Here is a 24,407-nt window from a genome sequence, read left to right on the forward strand (position 1 = left end):
GATGTTGTCAGGGAACCTTGGGCATGATGGTCTACACAAAATAGAAGGAGGGAGGGATTACACTATGATCTTGACAGAGTACCTGGTATATGGAGGCAACAGATCTTTGTTGAGTCTCCAGAATCCATCCTTGCTCCATTCATCAAGACACCTTCAAGATCAGGGCAATCCAGGTGCTTTATAGAGAGACACAGGAGACCAACTCTGGTGAGCCTGATTGCTTTCTCACCTTTGATAGCACAGGCAAGCACCAATCAAATTTCTAGACTGGAAACTGAAATGGGAAATCCCAATAGGGAGAGTTCCAGAAAAGGGCAAAACAGAAGGTATAGATTATTGAATAAAGAACAGTGATTTTTCTAGACTGCAATGGACCTCAATCGTGCTACAGATGGGCCAGAGCAAATATTGATTTCCCAACCCTCCATACAAAGGGCTGATGGGCTATCCTAGTGTGAGTAGTCAGCCCAGATCTAAGTGAAGACTGTCTTAGCTGTCTTTCTCTAGCTGGCCTTCCTCTCCCATCTACTCCCTTGGATATCTCTAAGCCTTCTCCTGGAATGTGCCAAATAAAATGGCTTGTGACTTTCAGTATTCGTTGAGCTCATCTAATTTCTGAGCTGGGGCTCTGAATCCCGGACACCAAAGTCCCATTATCCTTTCCTCTCCCACCCTACCTTTCATTAGCCCCAAACACCTTAAATCCTAAGGAGTGGGATAACAACTACGTCACCAATCTCAGAAAAGCCTAGAAGGTATAGGTTTGGGAGGCTGGCAACCTGGGACTGCTCAGCTGTACAACATACTTTTAGAAAATATGTGATTGTAATTGTCTGGCCATTAGAAGTCTGGTCTTTCCTTCTAGGCAAGCTCCACCAAGACCATCTGGCCCTTTGCCTAGGCATGTGAAGTCTTACACATCAGAAGATGTGGGTTCAAATTCAGGCTGGGTCACTTCCTAGGCATATGACATTAGTTAGTGAGTCAGCAAACATTTAATTCAGTGCCTGCTATGTGCCAGGTGCTCTCCTAGGCACCAGGGATACAAAGACCTAACCTATCTCTGCACATTAATTCTCTTGCCTGTAAAAAAAAAAGGGTTTGAGTAGATAATTTCTAAGATCCTTTCTAGTTCTAAATTCAATAATTCAGAAAAGATTGGTCTAATAATCTATATTGTTATACAAAGCAGATAAAATGAATATATTATCCAGAAGTAGGAAAATAAATTTGCATCTGAGCCCCTGAGCAACAAGGAAGCCTGGGTACTACCCAATTGAATCCCTCCTCACCCTCTCTCCAACCTTCCAGGTGTGGATGACCCACAGCAACATGGGCGTGGGATAGCCCTTGCTGATTTCAACAGGGATGGCAAGGTGGATATTGTCTATGGCAACTGGAATGGCCCCCACCGCCTGTACCTGCAAATGAGCACTCATGGGAAGGTCCGCTTCCGGGTAAGCAAGTCTGGTTCCCTCTCTCTCTCTCTCTCTCTCTCTCTCTCTCTCTCTCTCTCTCTCTCTCTCTCTCTCTCTCTCTCTCTCTCCCTTTCTTCAAAGCATACTGAAAAGGTCCTGAAACATCAAGACCTGGGTTGGAATCTCCATTCTGTTCCTTCCTACCTGCATCATCTTGGGCAAGTCATTTGCCCATCAATTTCTTTATCTTTAAAATGATAGGAGGAAAGATTAAAGCTTGGACCCAGAGAAGAGTTAAGAAAATGCACTCCCTGCTTTCCCTGCAGAAGCAAAAAACAGTAGATATTATATCTACTGTCAGTTGTCATCGATGTGTTAGTTTGTTTGTGCTGAACTGCCTTTTTTCTTCACTATTCATCTTTGTTTCAAGGGAATGAAATGACATATGTAAGGAACTTTGCAGACTGCTAAGTGCTCTATAAATTCTAGTTACTATTATTACTACCAATAATAATAATGAGGGGGCTTACTGGGTACAGGAGGTGGTGAGGAATCTACTTTTAGAAATGAATTTATGTAATTCACATCTTAAAAAAACAGAAGGCATCATTAAAAAAAATTTTAAATAAGATTAAAATATATCAAGGAATTTCCCTCTTCTGTTTTCAAAGATGAGGAATTTGGCTAAGATGATGTTTAAAGATTCTAATTCTAGAAGCTTCTCTATTAGAAGATACTGACAATTCCTTCCACACCCATTCCCACCAGCCTGGCTGCTCTCCCAAGCCCATTGACAGTTTCAGTTTAGATAATGATCAGAAGGAAACAACGAGCCCTCAGGCTCTCTCTGAGGCTCCATCACCAGGCCACAGAGAAGGGAAAAAATATCTGAGTCAGTCCAGAGAAAGGAATTTATACACAGAAGGGACAAGGGCAAGTAGGCTTCTTGAGGGGCACTGCCCTTAGCTTTCAATGGAAAAGACCCCTCTGTGGGGATCTGCTGAAAAAGGTGATATCCAGGTCCCTTCCAACTCTAATTCCTGTGAAATTCAGAATCATGAATGGAGCACATTTTTTTGAAGGCCTCTCCTCCTCTCCCTCCTTCCCTCCTTCCCTTCTTCCCTCCCAGTCTGAAATTTTCACTGTGATGAAAACTGCAAAGTTCCAAACAAATGGTGGTGCCTATAAGATGAACTTTGGGCTTTTTTTGGTAAAAGGAAGTATGGGATTCATGTTAAAAGAGTCTGTCCCTTGACTAGAGGATTATAGAAAAAGCCCTGCCCCCATTCTCCCTCTCTCTCCCTCTCCATCTCTCCATTCCTCTCAACCTCTACGTGTGTCTGTCTCTCTCCCTTCTATCCTTCCTCCCTTTGCCTTGCTCTTGTTTTTTCTCTCTTTCTCTATCCCTCTTCCCTTCCTTCCCCCTTCCTCTCCCTCCCTCTTTCTTTCTCTGTCTCTCTCTCTCCCCCTCTCATCCCTCTATCTGTCTCTGTTTCTGTGTCTGCTTCTGTCTCTCCCCTCTGTCTCTCATCCCTTTCCCCCACCTCTTTCTGTCTCTGTGTTTGTCTGTCTTTCTCTCTATCTCTCCTGCTCTCATCTTTCTCCCTTCTCCCTTCCTTTCCCCCTCCATCTCCCTCTTTTTCTCTCTCCCTCTCCTCTCTCCCTCTCTCCCTCTGTCTCTCTCTCATCTCTCTCCCCTCCTCTTTCGCTCTCTTTTTTCTCTTTCTCTATCCTTCCTCCCCACCTTACTCTCCATCTTCCTCTTTACTTCTTTCTCTTCTGCCTTTGTCCCTCCTTTCCTCCCTTTCCATCTCACATCTTCCTACTTCTTCTTGCTCCCCCTCCTTTTCATCCCTCCCTTTCTCTCCTCTCCTAATGATGGGTCTTAGAATCTGGTAACACCCCAGCTCTCTAGTCCCAAATTTTATGTATCAATGAAGGGCAGCAGTTTTAAGTTCTGGGTACTAGCTCTGCATTCTCACTGTTCCTGCCAAGGTCAGGCTGGTTCCTTTTCTGAGCGTCAAGCCACCCTGCCTTGGCCTTGAAGACACCCTCCCTTCACCCTTCCTTAAAAGATCTCCACAGCCCTAGCCCAAAGAAGTGTTACCATGGCATCTTCATTTTTTATTCAAAGCAGACATGGTCTATAATCTCTAATATCCCTTCTCTCTCTAAATTCGAAGATCCACTGAGCTTAATAGCAAGACACCCTCATCCTAGGAGCCTCCCTCCCTCATGTTAGCTCCCTCTGAGACCCACCAGGAACAGCCCATTTTCTTTATGGGTTAGAGCCCATGGTCCTGCTAGACCATCTCCATTCCTGCCTCTAGTTCTCAGCCCATTAGTAGGGCAGAGATGACCGACCTGTCCTGAGCCCAGTGACAGATGGAACCTTTCTCAGCTCAAGTTACCATCCTTGCCTCCCACATCCCTATACTCTCTTTGATGGCTCATCTCTTGGGTGCCCTCCCAAGGAGTCATAGCAAAGGGCTAGCCTGTGGAAGAAGGTGCAGGCTTGTTACCTGGAGCAGACTTACTCTTCTTTGCCCCTGGGGAGTAAAACTAAGATTTTAGATGATAGTTTGCAGTGAGACTAATTTAGATCTTTTTTTTTTTAACCTTTACCTTAGAATTGATATTGATTCAAAAGCAGAATAGCAATAAAGGGCTAGACAATTGGGATTAAGTGATTCACCCAGGGTCACACAGCCAGGAAGTATTTGAGGCCACATTTGAACTCAGGTCCCACTGATTTAGTCTTACTTAAGGGAAAACTTTTCCTAACAAGTAGAAAACCTTTCCTAATAAGCATTCAAATGGGCTTATTTCAGAAGTACTAGCTTCCTAGTCATTGGATATCTTCAAAGTGAGGCCAGACAAGCTCTTGTCATTATTGTCAATGGTTCCAAATGTACAAAACAAATTAGAAAATAACTCTCTAGCCCACCTCTGCCTCCATCCCTTTCATATTCCCTCGATACAAATAATCCTCCCCTCACTGCTCCCAGCCCCCAAATCATAAACAAATACCAACTAGTCCTGGTGTTTCCATTAACAGTATACACCTAAAGAATCAGCTTAGAGAATACTAAACTGGATGTAAATGGCATCCACGCTATCCACTCCTCCTTGAGGCACTGGCTACTCCATCACTGGTAAAAGCGTCCTTGTACAAAGTGATCTGGTTTTGGTTAATGCTTTAGAGATCTTCCTCTGTCTTCTCCTTTTGGGGGTTTTCCTTTTGGATCACAGGAGGATTTGTAGATTTTCTTTTCAGGTAGTGAATGAAGTCACTAACTTCACAACCACCTTCATATTTCCATGGCTTTTGCTTATTATTGTCTGGAGAGAAGTAGATGATAGGAAAGCCTCTGAGTTCCTATGGAAAAGGCACATCATTAGCTGTAACATCCATCTTTTCTATGACAAAATTGGGGTCTTTACTGAGCTTTTCTCCCACCTCTTTGCACTTGGACTCTCAGTTTTTTCAGGGGCCACACCAAAGGGCATAAAATTCCATCAGAACATCTTTATCAGCATTCACCATTTCATCAAAGTTCTCCAATACCACTACCTTCACAGGTCCAGCATTATTCTCTGGGATAGGCTCAGACTTCAAGTTTCCCCTTAGGTTGCCATCAAAGTAATTCTGCAGGAACCACTCAAGAGTCTTCCCATCATGGGAGAACTCCTCTTCTATAATATATTTCTCTCCTTTTACAGTTTTGATAGCAAAACAAGCCCCTCTAAAGGTTCTTTCCAAAACAAATTCAGAAAGTTCAATGGCTAAAAGTTTTTCAACTAGCAGCAGCAAAGTTGAGGTTTTGTCCAGCTTCCAAGAAGTTCTGTGATTTCTGTTCAGGTACAGGATGAACTTCCATGGTCTCTAGTCTCAACTCTGAGATCCTATGACTTTCTAGTTCTGTGATCTAGTTCCATAATCCTACCATTGTAATTCCTCAGCATCAAAAATGCTTTAACCATACAAGTAAGAGTCAGCTGGGTGGCTCAGTGGATTGAGAGCCAGGCCCAGAGAGAGGGGAGGTCCTAGGTTCAATTCTGGCCTCTAGATACATCCCAGCTATATCACCCTGGGCAGGTCACTCATCCCCCATTACCTAGACCTTACCAATATTCTGCCTTGGAACCAATACACAGTATTGATTCTAAGACAGAAGATAAGGGTTATAATAAATAAGTAAACAAATGAATGAATGAATGAATGAATGAATGAATGAATGAAAAACATACAGATATGATGACAAATGCTGCCCACCAACAAAGATTGGGGCAGCTCTCTGGCTCAGTGAATAGAGTCAGTGCTTGAAATTGAAGATCCTGGATTCAAATGTGGCCTCAGACACTTCCTAACTGGGTGACCCTAGACAAGTTATGTAACCCCAACTGCCTAGCCCTTACCACTCTTCTGCCTTGGAACCAATACTTCGTATCAAATTCTAAGACAGAAGGGAAAGGTTTTTAAAAAGAAAGAGAGAGAAGAGTAACTCAGAGACTCTTTCAGTTTCCCCAAAGGTAGGGAGCAAAGCATTTATCTCGAAATCGGGTCTTCTTCCATAGCAGAGCAGGATGGAGACAGAAAACCTCCTTGGTCAGGTCCTTAGAGTTCACTGGAGAAGACATTGGGGAAGGGGCAAGTAAAAAGCATCCTTTCCATTCCCTGGTCCATACCTACAGTCTGACAGCACCGGGTACTGGCCCCTTCTAGACTCACAGTCAAATAGAAAACCAAAGCTCTCTGGAGCTAGGAGGACAGCTGGAGCTTCTTAGAGTCATTCTTTCATTTATCCAATGAGCATTTATTCAGTGCCTACTATGAATGAATGGAAATGCATTTAATAATCAATTACTGTGTACAAAGCACCATGGTTAGTGCTGGAGATACAAACAGAAAAGCAAGATGGTCTCAGCTCTTGAGCCTCGTATTCCAATAAGAGGAGATGACACACAAAGGAGGATTCAGCTGCAGGGCAGATGGCAACAGCAACCAGGCTAGATGGGAAATCCTGGGCATTCAAGGGCAGAAATGAAAGTTCTAGCCCCATAGAACTTGGGTTCTGTTAGGGGAAACCACATATATACAGGAGTAGATACAAAGACGTTTCAAGGGGGTATCAGCCAATGAGGGATCGGGAAAGGCTTCATGGAGGAGGCAGCCTCAGAGCAAAGCCAGGAATTTTAAGAGGTAGACGTGAGATGGGGAATGTCTTTCAGACATGGGGTCAGCATGTGTAAAGGCTTGGAGACGGGAGTTTGTCTGAACTTCCAAATGTGAGGAATGTGGCCCCAGCACAGAGGGATGCATGGGCAGTCCAAGAGGGAAGAGAAAGAAGCTGGATGTAGCTAGTTGCCTCCTGCGCTTCCAGGTCCCCAGGCTCCCATGGCTCCTCATAGCCTAAGAATCAAACTTTAAATCAGCCTTGTTACCGGGCTGATGGGGAGTGACCTCTGTCTCTGGCCTCCTGCAACAAGGGGCTGGCCTCTCTGGAGTGGGCAGCTTGCCAGCCTCGCCAGCCTCGCCAGCTCATTACAGCAGACATCAGAGGGACCAGTGGAGCAAGAGCCTGGGGAATGGCAGACGGGCCATCATATATGACTCCCAGAGGGCACGATGGGAGTATGAGGAACTCAGCTCCAATGAGCCACATTGGAAGACTGGGCATCCTACAGGGCAGCCAGAGGAGCCTCCCTCCCAAATGGAAAGGTCATGGAGCCCAAACTTTCCTCTTATCCCTGAAAGAAGAGCTCTTCTCTAGAGTCCCGGGACCCTTTCTCCAGAGCTATACAAAGACTCAGCCAACTTGAAGAGGTCTCAGCCCACTTTTTCTGGATCTAGGTCTGTCTCTACTCTGTCATTCCTTAAACTGTCAGTTCCCACCAAAAGACACTTCTGAGAATAGTCAAATGAACCTCAAGAGAATGACACATCTGGAGGCAGCAGGGATAGGCTTAAAAAAAAAAAACACACTGAACTTAGGACTTGGGACCCAGGTTCGAATCTTGGTTCTGACCCTTATTCCCTGTGGGACCCTGGGCCACTCATTTGATGTCTTCCAGTCTCAACTTCCTCATCTGTAAAATGGGCAGATAGGTATCAAAGTAGATAGAGAACTGGGCCTAGAGTCAGGAAGACATGAGTTCAAAGTCAACCTCATACACTTAATGGCTCTAAGACCCTAGGCAAGTCACTTAATCTTTGCTTGTTTCCTCATCTGTAAAATGGGGATAATAATAATACCATCTTTCCAGGGTTGCTGCAAGGATCAAATGAGATAAAAAATTATATTATAAAGTTTTGAGCATAGTACCTGAACACATAGTTGTGTGCTATGTCAATTATTACTAATTATTACCTTAAAGCTATTATTATTATTATTAAAATGGAAATAATTATACCGGTGCCCCCGCCTCACCGGGTTACTGTGAGGAAAGCACTTTGCAAACTTTGACGCATTATATAAATGTTGGTAATATCATTAATAACAATAATAATGATTCATTATTGTTATTAATAATAAGTTGGTTATATGCATCATTAATTATTCACAATAATTAATGGTTATCTGGCTAAGGTGGTGAGGAAAACAGCTAAAGTCAGCAGGTCCCACATAGACTTGTAAAGGCTTAAAACTCCCAGCTAGAGGGGGAAAAGTTTATCCTTGGTGATGCAGGGGATAGAAGAGAATAAAAGCAGATGCTCTACACCTGTGACTGGGAGGAATCTCCTTCCCTCAGCAGTGTTGGAGATAGAGAAAGTAGAGAGAGGGACCTTGCAGGCCAGAAGGATCCAGGAATCTCTGCCCCCAGGATCATTCCAATCTTAGCTTTGTCTCCATCTTTAGTCCCAAGCACCACCAGCAGAGTTAAGCAATACTCACCTCTGGGGGTTACCAACAGCCCTAAGACAAGAAAAGAAAAATGGCGGGCAGAAGAGAAGCAAGAAAGAAGGAAAGAGGAGAACAAGAGACACAAGATGTGCAGAGAGAAGGGAGGAGCAGAAGCATAGGAGAAGATGTCATGGTGTGGTGGAGAGAGCCCTGGATTATTTTTTTAAACCTTTCTCTTCTATCTTATAATCAATAATGTGTATTGATTCCAAAGCAGAAGAGTGGTGATGGCTAGGCAGTGAGGGTCATGGTCACACAGCTAGGAAGTATCTGAATCCAGATTTGAATCCAGGATCTCCCTTCTCCAGGCCTGGCTTTGCCACCTAGCTACCAGCATCACCCCCACTACGCCATCCCTGGATTTTTAATGAAAGGACCTATCATTTACTGTCTGCATGATCATAGGCAAGTGACTTCACCTCTGGAGCTTCTGTGGAATCATCTGTAAAATGGGAAGATTTCGATTAAACTGTTAATAAGATCTCTTTCAGGTGGTCATCCTATGATCTACAATGTCCTGAGGGCAAACCTGAGCCTCCCCAGGAAATCTGTGTTTCTTATGCCCAGGCGAAAGCCTGTAGTAAAATAAGAGAAAGTGTTCTGGGTCAGAACCATCTCATTTCTCTCAATTCAACAAACATTTATCAAAGGTCTCCTGTTTGGAGACTATACCCTAGTCTCCCTACCCAATGCCTTATACCAAGTGGGCAACTAATAAATGTTTGTTGGCTGATTCATTGATTGTCCCTGGGAAGGGGGAAGGGGAAAGCAAAGGGTCTTCCCTAGTCAGGGGTGAACTTAACAGGAGCAGACCTCTCACAGGATCCCTCCTGGGATCTTAGGCTTCTCTTGATGTCTATCCCTCTGTCTGTCTGCCCAGGACATCGCCACTCCCAAGTTCTCCATGCCATCCCCAGTCCGAACAGTCATTGCTGCTGACTTTGATAATGACCAAGAGTTGGAGGTTTTCTTCAACAACATTGCCTATCGGGGCTCTTCAGCCAATCGTCTCTTCAGGTAGGTCCTTCCATGGGGCGTCTGGACTCTCAACCTAGATAACTGCAAGGATGTTGGGGAACAGAGGGGTATCCCCTTCCCTGAGGATAAAAAGTCAGCCAATGAGCTGGAAGTCAGGCTAGGAAGAAGAGATAGGACTCAGAAAAGATGTCTTGTACATGGCATTTAATGGGAGACAAGGTCTGATAATGGAAAAACAATCTGGTATGGAATAGTGGAAAGCATTGGATTTGGAATAAGAGGACCTGAATTCAAATTCAAATTCTGCTACTTAGCTGTGTGACCTGGAGCAATTCATTTAACCATCCTGGGTCTCAGTTTCCTCATCTGTAAAATAAAAGAGTTGTCCAGGTGATCTCTAAGTTTCCTTCCAGCTCTAAATCTATGAACCTGGAATGAGATGTTCTCCCAGGTTCCTTCTGGTTCTAAACCCTCAGTCTTAAAAGGGGAGAACAACAAATAGCAGGAATGAGGATAATAACAGGGACCTTAGGAATGAAGCTGCAGCTTCTGCTAAGGCAGCTGAGTGCCATGGTATTCTGCACTTGAAGTCAGGAAGGCTGAAGTTCAAATCCTGCCTCAGACACTTGCCATGGCTATGACACTTAGGCCAATCTCTTGACTTGTCTAAATCTCAGTTTTCCCATATCTAAAATGGGAATAATAATAGTACCAGCCTCCCAGGGCTGTTGTGAGGTTATAATAAGATAATGTGTGCAAATGAAGCACTTTGCAAACCTGAAAGCACTATATAAATGCTAGAATGGATGAATAGGACAGAGTGAGGCCAGAATGCTGACATCCAGATGACAGAGACAGGAAGGAGCTGGGAGGAAGTAGTGGTTGGAAAGTGGACTGCTATGGATGCTGGGGGAGGCTGTACACATTCCGTATTGCAGGCAGAGAGGACATGGAGCATTCTCTATGGGAAGAGCAGAAACTGAGTTGTTTCTACAGCCTGGAAAACTGGCCCTTCTGCCTCCAGGTACCAAGTACCCTGACCAACCTGCTGCTTTGTAGGCTAGCAGGCTTGAGATTACCCTGAACCCTGCCCAGATAAACTCCTGGGGCTCACACAGCTCAGCAGAAGGAGAAAAGACCAGGAATGGAGAGGCCAGGATCTGTGGCTTCTGGAAATTTCCCAGATCCCCAGTTCTGCTCCTCTGAACCCCCAACTCCCCAGCCCAGGAGTATGGCCAACTACTATTAATAAAAGGCGAGAGCTATGACTAAGCGTGTTTTAAAATATAATTATTAACAAAACATCAATCCTGACTGGATGTAATCACCCCCTGAAGGCACCAGATTTACTAATTAGGTGCCTTGCAAAAAGCTTATTCACGACTTCCAGATTAATTGCAGAAGATCAATTGCTCGTTAACAGAGACGTGCTTTTCTTCTCTGGCTAATAAAGTGTCACTTGCCAGGGGCCCCTGAGCAGGGAGAGGTAGATCTCATTTGTCTCTCTCTGGCCCCAGAAATCAAGTACTCTTACTATTCTTCTCAGGAACCTCTCTGCCTTTCTCCTTCTCCCACACAGACTCAACCCTCCCCCACCAAGCAGCAAGCGCCCGTCCCACTCAAAGCCCAGATTGCCCCCCCACCCCACCTTTACCATAGGGAAGGTTGAGGGCCATCAGGCTGGCTCAGATGCTGGCAGGGAACAGGTTAAGCACATGGTTGCCCACGTGGGTGAATGTTTACTGCAATCCTAGAGGCATTGCCCCTAGCTGTGGCCCGGGAGCCAGTTGCCTGGTTAGCGGCTGTGCCCAAGGTCCCTGTGGCAGATGGTTGGGTCCTGAGCACACAATGGTGAGTGTGAGAGGGTCTAACAGCTGGGGCCGCTACACAGCTGGCTGCCTGTGGCAATTTTAACCCCTTTCAGCCCTGTGCCACTTGGTCTTCACCTGCTCCTTTCATTGGACAGAGCCCCTCCAACCCTTCTTCCCTGCTCAGCCAGGGTACTGGTACCCTCTCCTGAGTCCTTCAGCCCCCAGGCAACACTGAGTGTTCTCCTTTCTGCATATTTGAAGGTTACTTTTTTTCAGAGCAATCAGTTTCATAGTAACATAATCTCAGAAAAAAACCAAAATGTATCCAGGACACAGGTGCCAGACTGGTCAGAGTACAGGCATCCATAAAGGCAATATGTATGTTAAAGAATCCAGAGTCTGTGTACACAGCTAATCCAGATAGGTCTCCGCAGGCAAACACAGTCATACGCAGGTATTATTACACTCACACTTTCTCAAATTACCGACACAGCTCTCATATGTGCAAACTCAACATGGACCCTCGGTCAAATAAAAATCCGTCGAATGAATAGAGATGCAGCCATCCAAAGGCACATTCCCTCAACCACAGATACACATATTCCAACAGAAAACTCAGAAGCTCAAGGGACCCTGTCAAGGCTACTCCCCTTCCTCTCCAATCTTAGTTAAAAATGCTAATGGCACCAAAGGACTCCAGGAAGCATTCTTTTTTGGCCCTATCAGAGCCCTCCAGGGGCTCTCGGTTACTTTCTGGATCAAATTCAGCAGAATCCTCCAAATGTGACCCAGGGGCAGGTTTCTGGTGGCCCATCCATCGGCTTTCTGTCCTCCCCCATCTTTGTCGTTTACATTGGGTGCCAAGAATCTGGGTCAGTAATAATAGTAGAGAGAGAGGGAAAGACGAAGGGAAAGAGAAGGAGAAAGAAAAATTGTGTGGACAGCTGTCATAGCTTGGCCCCCTAAATATAGCAAGGGAATGGGAGGGGGACACCCCTGTGCAAATAGTCTATCGGCAGTTGCTTTCTATTTATGTGGCTTCATTATGAATGTGTCAGGTAGTCAGACCACTTCCCTCCTCCATACCTCTGGGAAAGGAAGGGAAGAATCCCCTACAAACATTTGGAAGGAACTAATGGGTCACTTAAGGACATCTCTCCCCCTCCGTCTTCACTGTCAATCAGCTGTCTTTCCCCAGGCAGTCTACAATCCACCCATTAGAGAAGGGGGATATCAACATGGACAAGAATAAATGAAGACCTCTAAAAAGGGAGGAGCAAGCATAGCCACGATATGAGCATAAGCAGAGCTGAGGCGTGCTGTGTGGGCATTCTAGGCAGTGCCAAGGACACAGTGGTTCTCAGTAAATATTCAGCATTAAGACTAACTGTTCAAGGAGCTCCAGCCCTGGCAGTTCCTGGGAGATGCCAATGCATGAATCTGGCCCAGACTCACTGAGGGAGCCTGGACAAATCATTTCCCTCTCTGGAATCAGTTTCCTCATATGTAAAATGAGGAGGTGGTAGTATTTGGTACCTGAAGTCTCTTCCATCGTTTAGATGCCAGACATCTATGACTGTTACCATTAAAAGTGAGGAGTGGAGGGCAGTGAGGTGGCTCAGTGGATTGAGAGCCAGGCCTAGAGATGGGAGGTCCTACGTTCAAATCTGGCCTCAGACACTTCTTAGCTGTGTGACCCTGGACAAGTCACTTAACCCCCCATTGCCTAGCCCTTACCACTCTTCTTCCTTGGAACCAATACGTAATAATGATTCAAAACAGAAGGTAAGCTTTATTTTTTTTTAAGTGAGGGGTGAAGGGTATAGCTAGTTCCAGGAGAGAAGCAATGACTAAATGAGCAAAAGGAAAATTATGGACCCTCTAGTCATCAACCTTTTTTGGATCATGAACCCCTTTAACAATATGGGGAGTCCTGTGGACCTTTTCTAGGAGAATGTTTGTTTGCTTTAAACCCTTATGTTCCATCATGGAATCAATAGTATGTGTTAGTTCTAAGGTAGAAGAGCTGAAAGGGGTAGACAATGGGGGTTGTGACTTGTCCAGGGTCACACAGCTTGGAAGTGCCTGAGGCCAGATTTGAACCTGGGACCTCCCATCTCCAGGCCTGGCTCTCTATCCACTGAGCCATCTAGCTGCCCCTGGATGTTTTTAAAGGAATAAAATACTAAAAGTTATTGAAAGTAAAGATGTATTTTCCTTCCCATCTTGAAATCTATCCACAGCCCACAGGTTGAGAATCCCTGCTCCAGAGGCTAGTCCTTGATGCTGTTTTATCATGTCCCCCACAGGGTCATCCGAAGGGAGCATGCAGACCCCCTCATTGAAGAACTCAATCCTGGAGACGCCTTGGAGCCTGAGGGTCGAGGCACAGGTAAGAAAGTGTCTGGCCATTCCCTGACTCCAGACCTTTGTCCACTCTTGAGATGAAGGTGGAAGGTGAAGAGCATCGGTTTCCTATGTAGCTCAGCTAACCTTCCCCCCTCACACACTTAGGGACTAGAGAGTAGGTGGGAGAAGGCTGGCAGTGCCACTTTGGGGGCTGTGGAAGAGGAGGGAAGAAGAGACTACCCATTTCCAGGATTCCAGGGCAGGAGTTAGGAGTTAATGGAATGGAGGCTTCTGTACTGATGCTTGCTGGGAATGCTCCACTGTGTGGGAAACAGAAAAAAAAAAGAATGGTGGAAAGACTCTGGACCACTTGGGAATAGGAATGGGATGTCTGCAAGTTCTGAGCCTTTCCATACCTAGACATTGGTGAAATAGGAAGACCACTAGACCTGGAGTCAAGGGAGATCTTGGTTCAAATTTCCATCTCTGATACTAGCTGTGTGACCCTGGATAATCCCTTTCTCTTCCTGACCTTCAGTCTCCTCCTCTGTAAAATGAAGATCAAGATAAGACTACCCAAAAGACTTGTTGTAAGGACAAAATAAGGCACTACATGTAAAGCACTTTGCCAAATAAATGTCATCTCTTATCAGCTGTTATTACTAGGACTGAGCAGGTAGCAAAACAAGCCAGACCAGGGAGGACTGGAAATCTAGAAACTGAGCAGAGAATTCAAACATGGCAAGCCAGATCATAGACTTAGAGACATCAGGGAAAATCAAGGCCACCTAATCTAATTGCATCCTTTTGCAATTGGGGAAACTGAGTCCTGGAGAGATGAACTGACCTACCTAAAGTCACACAGGTGGTAAGTGGCAGAGTCTGGATTCGAACCCTGTTTTTCTCACTCCAACATTCCACTGTCCCTCCCTGATCCTGGGAGGGACAAGATAGAGGGATGGGTGGTACCCGAGAGACTTTCCCTCATCGACCCGCAAACTAATTTGTGCTATGAAAGCCAGCCTGCTTCTCTACCAAGTGGATCTCACCTCTAGCAGGCCCCCGGGCAGCCCCAGGTGTGCTTTAGCTCCTGGCTACGGGAGGGATTTTGAGCTTCAGGTACCATCCTAGCCAGGTCGCCCTTGCCCAGTCAGCTTGTGGAGGTGATGGGTGGGCAGGACCTTTGAGGCTTTTTGTCCGTTTGTTTGTTTTTTGTTTGTTAGCTTCTGAAAGAAATTGATGTGGTCATTTGGTAGAGGAGAGCTCCCTTTCCTCCAGGCTCTGGAAGGTTTCTGTAGAGAGGATTTAGATAAAGGGACCTCCCTACACACCAACCAGCACAGTTAAGCGATTTGGCTTAGAGGGTCACTTTACCTTCCTTCTTGACAGCAGGCTTCTGCCTTCCTCATCTGTTGTGGCCCATCCTGCTACCTCGTTCCCTCCAGAATCAGGGACCCTTGCAGTGGGGAGTCAGGAAGACTAGCCACTTAGGGGTGTCGATCTTTGGGCAATTATTTGACAATATTATAAGGGTCAGAGGCCAATCAGTCAGTCAAGGGGCATTTATTAAACCCCTACTGGAGTGTCTGCCCCCAAGCGAAGCACTCAAGATAGATACAGAGCAAAGCAAGAAAAATCTAATGAGGGAGATGACATGCAAACAACTGTGTAGAACAAGAAAAAGTCAGAATAACTTGAAGGTCATCTGAAAGAGATGAAGACAGAGTGGGAAAGTTCTCCGGGAGAAGATGGCATTGAAACTGAGACCTGAAAGAAGTCCGAGAAACCAGGAGTCAGGATAGCATTCCAGGCTAGGTGGCTCAGTGGATAGAGGATCTAGCCTAAAGTCTGGAGGTCCTGGGTTCAAATCTGGCCTCAGACACTTTCTAGCTGTATGACTCTGGGCAAGTCACTGAACCCCAAATTGCCAAGCCCTTACCACTCTTCTGCCTTGGAATGAGTACTTAGAATCTCATCCTAAGACAGAAGGTGGGGTTTTTTAAAGGGTTTAAAGAAAAAAGAGCCGATAGACCAAGAAGCCAGATACGTTGTTTGGACTGTCCCCCACTGCCTGACTCCTGGTTTCTTGAGTTTTTTTCATGGAGGATAGCAAAGTGTTAAAAGACTAGAAAAGTAGGCAGAGGCCGGGTTATGAAGAGCTTAAACTGTCAGGAAAAGGATTTGTACAGATTGTATTCTAGAGGAAATAGGAAGTCACTAGAGTTTATGAAGTTGAGGATGGGGGTGCCATGGAGTGAGCACTTTAGGAAATAACTTTGGCAGCTAAGCAACTTGTCAGGAAATAGAACCTAGAAATCAATCAGTGGAAGAAAGAGACTTGAAGCTTGGGCCAACAAAAGGTCATTTTACAAGTCAGCAATATTGGTGTTGTTATTCAATCGTGTCCAACTCTTAGTGACTCTATTTGGGGTTTTCTTGGCAAAGATCCTGGAATGATTTACCAATTCCTCCTCCAGCTCACTTTACAGATGAGGAAACTGAGGCAAATAGGTTAAGTGACCTAGCCAGGGTCACACCATTAGTAAATGTCTCATTTGAACTCATAAAGATGTCTTCCTACACCACCTAGCTACCCCAGCAGCATCAGTACGCATTAGCAAACCTTTACTACACACCTAGGATACGCAAGACTAGATATGACACAGATTGCTCTCAAGAAACTTATAATCAAAGAGAGAACAGACACAAGGAACCATGTTGCAAGGGAGAGTGAAAAACATAAAGGAATTTCCAGGCAAAGTCTAGGAAAGGTTTAAGGGGGGGAGACCTCACTTTCATCCCAAGAACCAGGGAGCAGGTTTGGGAGAGGCTTCCTAGAAAAGAGAGCACCTGAGCTGAGCCTTGAAATGAGGGAACGAGTTGGACAGGTGAACAAAGGGAGTAAAGGAAGCAGGAAATAGGGGACAGAATAGCCCCAATTGGCAGGGCCATTTGTAAGGGAAGGCTGGAGATGGAGGTTGAAGCCAGATTATAGGAGGCACTGAATGTCAGGATCAGGGATTTATCTTTAATTCACTAGGCAATGGGGAACAACTGACAATTTTCAAATAAATGAAGACAGGATCAGGAAAATTCATTAAGAAGATTACCTTGACTGTGGGAAGGATAATTGGAGAGAGAAAAGTCTGGAGAAAAAAAAACTTAGTTGAGTCTTAGCTCAACAGCAGGAAGATATCCAAGGCAAGAGTGAAGGGTTCAGAGATCAAGAGCCCTTGGCGACTTGTGAGCCTTGAGGAAATCTTTTTGTCTCTTAAGGCTATTGGTGGTTCTTGGGCAGTCTCTTGGGAGGGCTAGGAGTTGTGTTGGTTTTTTAAATTATGGTTTTATCGACATCCCTCCTGCATTCTGTTAGCGTAGTCCACAGACCTTTCCCCTTCTACACCCAAAGGTCAAGCCATGTGGTTGGGGGTAGGTAGATTTCACATCCAACAAATGCCCCCCCCCCAAGGCCAACGTCAAAGAGGACAGAACAAAAACAAGGTCAGAGCAGGTCCCACAACAAATCTGGCTTAATGCTGAGACCTCAACTATGTCTTCATGGGGTTCTTACATCTACCTCATAGAGTCTACAGGGTCAGATTGGTCCCATGGTCTGGGGTTGGGTTAATCCCAAATGAAAATTGGGACTAAGTAGTCCATCTGGAAGGATACAAGGGCAGGAAGTCAAACCAGTTATTTTAAAGGGACCCTCAACCCAGGAGACAAGATCACCAGCAAGAACTCACCCAGGCTAGTTATCTGACTCCATCTTTTTTGGCCACCGTTTACGCAGCATCTTTAGGGCTTAGGAGGTGGGCTTGTGGATGCTCGCTCTTCCAGGCTCATCTTCCTCAGCCTAGACCAGAGAGTGAAGTCTGTGTTGTTACAGGGGGTGTGGTAACAGACTTTGATGGAGATGGAATGCTGGACTTGATCTTGTCCCATGGGGAGTCCATGGCGCAGCCTCTGTCTGTCTTCCGAGGGAACCAGGTATGTAGGGGACCCCAGACCAACAGCTCTCATGGCAGATGAAATCAGTTAGGACCGTGGGGTGACTGTGAGAGGAGTTAATGATGCCTTCTGAAATAATAATGCTTAGCATTCTTTTTTTAAACCCTTACCTTCCACCTTAGAATCAATTCTGTGTATTGGTTCCAAGGCAGAAGAGCAATAAGAGCTAGGCAGTGGGGGTTATGTGACTTGCCCAGGATCAAACAGCTAGGAAGTGTCTGAAGTCACATTTGAACTCAGGACCTCCCATCTCTAGGCCTGGCTCTCAATCCACTGAGCTACTCAGCTGCCCCCAAAGCTTAGCATTTCTCGGGGATCCTATCACTTTTAGGGGGAAATCCAATATATTCACTCTGATATAAAGACTTGATCCTAGGAGCACCCATTTCTACTTCTCCTTCCTGTTTCTCCTTTCTGCCTCTCCCCACTTTCTGCTCTTGTCCTTCCCCCCTTCTAGTTTGTTCTAGTTTTTGCTTGCTTTTTTCTTCTCTATTTCCCTAAATTCTTCCTTTCTTCCATTTTTTCTTTTGTCCATTCCTCCTTTCTTTCTTCCTTCCCTTTTTCTCTCCCATCTCTCTTTGATCCCCATCCCAGGGTCCTGTGGCTCTCTTGACACTGGTTGCGCTATTCTTACTCCTCAGCAGATAACTGGGATTTCTTCTCTCCATCTCCACCCCCAGGGATTCAAAAACAACTGGCTTCGAGTGGTGCCTCGGACCCAGTTCGGAGCCTTTGCAAGGGGGGCCAAGGTGGTGCTTTATACTAAGAAGAGCGGGGCTCACCTGAGGATCATTGATGGTGGCTCAGGCTACCTATGTGAGATGGAGCCAGTGGCACACTTTGGCCTGGGTGAGTCCAAACCAACTTTGCTTACCACTGAGTGAGATCCAGGCTTCAGTCTGTAGAGTGTGGACAGGGCTGAAGGTGGGGGGAACTTCACTGATGAAGAGGTCCTGCATAAAGAGCAAGATGGTAGACTCTAAATACATTAGATTTGGAGTCAGGGCAGAACTGGGTTCCAATCCCAGCTGTGTGCTAAACTTGTCACCTGTATAACCATTGGCAAGTGACTTAACCTACATAATCTCTGTTAGTTATTATTAAGTCATTTGGTCATGTCTCACTCTTCATGACCCCATCTATGGGGTTTTCTTGGCAAAGATACTGGAATTATTTGCTCTTTCCTTTTCCAGGAAACTGAGGCACACAGAGGTTAAGTGACTTGCCCAGGATGACACAGCTAGAAGGTGTCTGAGGCTGGATTTGAACTCAGATCCTCCTGACTGCAAGCCCAATGTTCTATCCACTATACCACCTAGCTGCCCCCAATCTCTGTTAGAAGGAACCTCAAAGGCAATTTAATCCAACTCATACCCACTGACCTCTACAACATCAATCAAAAATAATTTATGATCAAAAAACCTTTATTAGACACTTCCTATGAACACTGACCAGAGTTGTAACTAAGACAAGGCAATGGGGTCTTTGACCCAAGGCACTGAACTAGAGGGGTGCCTCTGAAGTAGAAACAATAGGGTTTAACATCTAGTTAGCTAAAATAATTAGTTAAAATAAGAAGCTACCAAATGGTGCCAGCTTCATCATGGCATGGTATCACACCACACCCCACTCTCCCAGCTGAGATACTTTCCAAATTGTCATTTCCCTGGTTGTGGTTTGTAATGGTCATCCCAGAAATAACAACCCCTCTGTCCTTGACAAGTAGTCGCCCAACTTCAATTTCAAAACCTCCACTGAGGGGGAGCCCACTTTCTCTTGAGTCAGTTCATTCCACTCTGGAAAACTCAGATTCTTGGAAAATCTGCCCCTCTGAACCTCAGTTTCACAAACTGCAAAAGGGGAGGATAAACACAGTCCTACTTATCTCACACGGTTGTTGCAGCCCCTCCCAAGAAGCTATATATAAATGGGAACTCCTCCTGCTGCTTAGATGTGCTCAGCTTTCTTATAATCATGACTGGTCATCACTCAGAGGTCCCTCAGCTCTGTTTTGCCCTCACCAGATTCCTACTAACAATTTTCACATTCGCTTGCTGGCTAGGGGCTCGTAGGACTTCCACATGGCTCAGGGAAATATAGGGAGGATGCCATGTTTGGGGCTGGTAGTCCTACTAAAGATCACAGATCTTGAGCCAGCTGGGACCAGAGAGACCATCGAGCCCAACCTCCTCATTTTACATATAGGGAAACTGAGACTGAATGACTTGCTCAAAGTTACACAATTGATACAAAAATGAATAATACAGAAATATGTTTTATGTGATAATACATGTTTAACCTAGATTGAATTGCTTGTCATCTCCAGGAGGGGAAAGGAAGAAGGGAGGGAGACAACATAAATCATAAAACTTTGGAAAATTTGTGTGGAAATTTGTCATTAAAATAAAATAAAGATAAAACTTTTTTTTAATTGCACAGTTAACATACATCAGAGGCAGGATTTGAACCTAGGTCCCCTGACTCTAGACAGTTCTTCTTTGATGTACCTGCTTAAAAAAGACCCTTTGGCACCCCTCCTACCTGCCTCTAATCTCTATAGCAACGATTGAAAGACAGGATGATGGCATAGTGGAAACAGTACTAATATTAAAGTCAAAGGACCTGGGTTCAAGGACCTTCCTTGCTGTATCATTTGACTAATCCGAACCCCATTCACTGATCTGTAAAATGGATCTTGTCATACTGGAGTGGCCATCCCCCTGAAGATGTTCAAAGGATCAAATGTTTAGATAATGTTTAGAAAGTATTTTGGAAATACAATAGAGTATATGCAGTAGTAATAGGACCAGCAAGATGGTGCCATAGGACATAGAGAGAGAGGCACGGCTGGAGCCAGGAAGACTCTTTCTGAATTCAAATCCAGTTTCAAACACTTTCTAGCTGTGTGACCTTGGACAAGTCACTTCATCCTGTTTGCCTCCACTTCCTCATCAGTAAAATGAGAAGGAAATGGCCAACCACTCCAGTATCTCTGCCAAGAAAACTCAAATGGGGTCACGAAGAGTTGGACACTAGAAACTACAAAATTATAGACATCATTTAAGCTATTGTTATTGTCATCTTCAATCAATTTCCAAAATAATATTAATATCAATAATCAATCTATTATCGTCATCATTATTATTGATTGTCAGTCATTCGTCCACTCTATCCTTCCCTAAAGAGTTTGGTGCAAAAGAAAAATAGAAGCCTCTCTCTCCCCATTTTCTCCTATCCCTGTAGCCTCAGCCAGCATTTAGCATTTATTTTTAATAATTTTTTAATTAAAATTAAAAAATTAAAAACAACAAAAACCCTTACCTTCCATCTTAGAATCAATAATATGTATTGGTTCCAAGGCAGAAGAAGAGCAATAAAGGCTAACAGTAGGGGTTAGGTGACTTGTCCAGGGTCACGCAACTAGGAAGTATTTGAACCCAGGGCCTCCTGACTCTAGGCCTGGCCCTCTATCCATTGAATCCCCTAGCTGACCCCCTCAGCTAGCATTTATTAAGCACTTACTGTGTATCAGGCATCATGCTAAACAATGGGCATACAAAGACAAAGGCATGGCCCCTGCTCCTCCAAGGAGTTCCCCATTGAAATGGGAGAGAGTCTGTAACTAACCAGGAACATTGAAGATATCCAGAGGACAAGGACAAGGAAGGTGGTAAGGCAGGGAGAGGCATTGGCCCATGTGGGGACCAGGAAAAGCCTTGGCAGAAGCTGAGATTTGAGGTGATGCTGGAAGGAAGCTGGAGCCATGAAAGGCAGAGGTGAGAGGGCAGAGCATTCCAGGCATGGGACCCAGTACAAACATGGGGCCCTTGACCACCTCCCAGTAACCCCGAGGAGGCCAGTGGGTGGCTGGATTGTGCAGTACATAGAAGATGGTGAAGGGTAAGAAGCCTGGAAAGGTAGAAGGAGCCAGGCTATGGGGAGCTGTAAGGACCAAAGAGAGGACTTCAGATTGGATCCCAGAGCTCATGGGGAGCCCCAGAGTGGCACGGCCAAGCCTTTTGGGTGTAGGAAAATGGCCTTGGAAGCTGATGATGGATGGAGCAGTGGGGAGAGTCTTGAGGAGAGACAACAATCTAGACGATGGAAAGAAGAATCAAAGAGGGTGTTCTTGGCCCAGGAATTGATGGATTCTCCCCACACTCACACTCCCTATTACTAACCTTTCTCTCTTCACACACACACATAAGCCCTGAAGTCAAGCACATTCCTCAGACCCAGAAATACATGCTCAGATCTCGGTGAGCTAGACCCACTAGCCATTTGGAGTTTAGGTTTTTTCTTTTTTTAGGAATGGGGGACCCCCCGGGTCAGCTCCAGGCCTGGCTGCTAGGATGGCTTCTTTGCCAACTCAGCATCCACCAGTTCCCACAAGCACAGATTAGTGGAAAGTGTCCTACCCAGCGGCCCTGAAACCCATCATAAATCCCCAGAGTGCCCCCTTCCCAGAGCAGGGGGGAGCAGAGGCTTCCTGATTGATGGAGACTTAGAGACTCTCTCTCACAGGACAGAGGGAAGGCATTGGAGGCAGGGAAGCAGATGGGGAAGGGAGAGAAAAGGAAAGGAAGCCTAGAGGAAAGGGGAGAGTGAAGAGAAGAGAGGCAGGAGGGGAAACAGACGGACAAAAGGGGGGTAGAGAAATGACAAGTCACGGGTTCTGTGCCCCCCTTTGTCTGACCCAGAGAATGTGACATTCCAAGTGGCCAGATGCTGAGATGGAGGGTGAAGATGTAGCTTAAGGGGTGGGGGGAGGAGAAAAGGTCAAGAGGGAAAATAGAGAGGAAGGAAAAGCAATGAGCAAATGGATGAAAGCAGGATGGGAACCAGCAGGAGACAGCTAGAGAAACAGAACATTTATTAAGCACCTACTGGGTGCCACACACTAGAAATGCAAAGATAATCCCTATCCTCAAGGATTCTAAAGAGGAAAGAGAGTACCTCAAAGAGATCTGAAAAGCTGGGTGTGGGAGAAGTTCCCAAAAGTCAGGAGGGAGCCAGGTTAGAAGGGAGATTGGCTGGACAGGAGCTGCTAAATGAGGAAGGGGCTGCAGAGGCAGAGACATCTCTAGCTTAAGGAGTTAGGTTAGAGCCAACTCAGAAGATTCCAAATAGTAACCACATACCAACGTCACTGAGATGTGGCAGGGGGTTATTCCTTTCCCTTGGTGATGTGCTCTTCATCCCTGCCCACTTTCCAGCACCTGTCACCCAACTGGCCCACCCCTTCACCTAACCCTGGGTTCTTACCCCTCAGGGTCTCCTCCTGGGTAGAGTTCTGGACCTGGAGTCAGGAATACCTGAGTTCAAATCTGGCCTCAGGAATTTATTATCTGAGTGACCCTTGGGTAAGTCACTTATGCCCAGTTGCCTAGCCCTTACTGCTTTTCTACCTTAGAATGGATATCTGTTCTGAGATAGAAAGTAAGGGTTTAAAAAATAAATCAAGGGGGCATCTGGGTAGCTCGGTGGATTGAGAGCCAGTCCTAGAGATGGGAGGTCCTAGGTTCAAATCTGGCCTCAGACACTTCCCAGCTGTGTGACCCTGGGCAAGTCACTTGACCCCCATTGCCTAGCCCTTACTGCTCTTCTGCCTTGGAGCCAATACACAGTATTGACTCCAAGACGGAAGGTAAGGGTTTAAAAATAAATAAATAAATAAATCAAAACAATTAGAAATCGTGAATTTAGTGAAACACAGTGGAATCATAGATTTCAAGTCAAAGGACCTGAGCCCAGATCCCTGGCTCTGTCACCACCTTGGTGTAACCTTGGACTTTTTTCTCTCAGCCTCAATTTCCATCATCTATATAAAATAAGGTTTTTAGGCTAGATGACTTCCAAGGTCCCCTCCATCTTTGAGTCTATAATCTTAGATCTCTTCCTTCCCAAACTATGCCAGTTTCTGGAACTCACTGAAACCTAACTCTCTCCTAAAAACACCTTGCCTCTTGGCACCCTCTTCATGCCAGCTCACTGTTTCTTGTCTCACATCCTCTGGCACACAGGACCAGAAGGAAAAGCCAGGATGCTCCTCGATCCCTACTGCCTCTTTCAGACTTTCCCTCTGCCACCATCCCTGAGCAACCCCCTCACCTTTAAAGTTCATTCTGTCCTCTCCAGAGTATTCACATGAGGCTTACATCCAAAAGACCTCCAGTAGGCTCTAAACCTAACACACCATCTTATTTCTACCCCATTTATTTCTTCTCAGTCTCCTTGACTCCCATGATCCTTGTCTCCAGTCTTCCTTAATCACACACAAATACTTGAAATATTTGCTCTTCCCAACAATCACCCCATCCCTTACACACCCCACCCTGTGCCCCAATTCCAAGTTTTGGCTCTGAATAAGAGATGTCTATTTTGAAAAAGAGGTAAATGGAAAATACAGAGCAGACCAAGGCAAAAATGGAGGTTGAAAGAATTGAGATTTCCAGACAATTGTTCAGTATTAAGAATGATTATTGCAATAAGGAAGGAATGGCAAGGATGGGGGAGGGAAGAGGGTGGAGCGACTAAAATTGATGGAGAAAGGGAAGATGGTGGGGAAATTGATCCAAGGAGGATATTTGGAGATCTCTAAAACTAGAAATGGAAATGGTTCTCCAGATCCTCCCAGGAAGGCTTTAAGGAACCGCCCTCCAGCCATCTGACTGTTAGACTGAGACGGATGTTTGAAATCTGAGTGATTGGTACTCTTTCCTCTACTGCTTTCCATCCATCAGAAATGATTTCAAAATCTATTGTCTCCTTGAAGCACCATGAGCATATAGAAGACCATGTGTGTTACTGTACTGTGTAGTGGTGTTTTGTGTGATGTACACATGTGTGTCTATACAATATGTATGTTGTAAGCATGTTCTGATGTGTATGATGAGCATGCTGGATGTCCATGCATTCTGTGTATGGGAAGATGA

General features: G+C 45.4%; 1 protein-coding gene across 2 annotated transcripts in view; it reads left to right on the plus strand.

The window, feature by feature from the left end:
* The window catches only part of CRTAC1 (cartilage acidic protein 1), a 202,456-nt gene that overhangs the window by 169,263 nt on the left and 8,786 nt on the right, over positions 1-24,407 (plus strand). For both annotated transcript variants that reach the window (XM_007478677.2, XM_007478676.2), the window contains exons 7-11: positions 1,312-1,457; positions 9,204-9,340; positions 13,422-13,504; positions 17,351-17,451; positions 18,153-18,321. In XM_007478677.2, the coding sequence (XP_007478739.2) occupies positions 1,312-1,457; positions 9,204-9,340; positions 13,422-13,504; positions 17,351-17,451; positions 18,153-18,321 (636 nt within the window). The remainder of the gene's footprint in view (positions 1-1,311; positions 1,458-9,203; positions 9,341-13,421; positions 13,505-17,350; positions 17,452-18,152; positions 18,322-24,407) is intronic.

This window comes from Monodelphis domestica, chromosome 1, assembly GCF_027887165.1.
Source record: "Monodelphis domestica isolate mMonDom1 chromosome 1, mMonDom1.pri, whole genome shotgun sequence".
NCBI classification, from domain to species: domain Eukaryota; kingdom Metazoa; phylum Chordata; class Mammalia; order Didelphimorphia; family Didelphidae; genus Monodelphis; species Monodelphis domestica.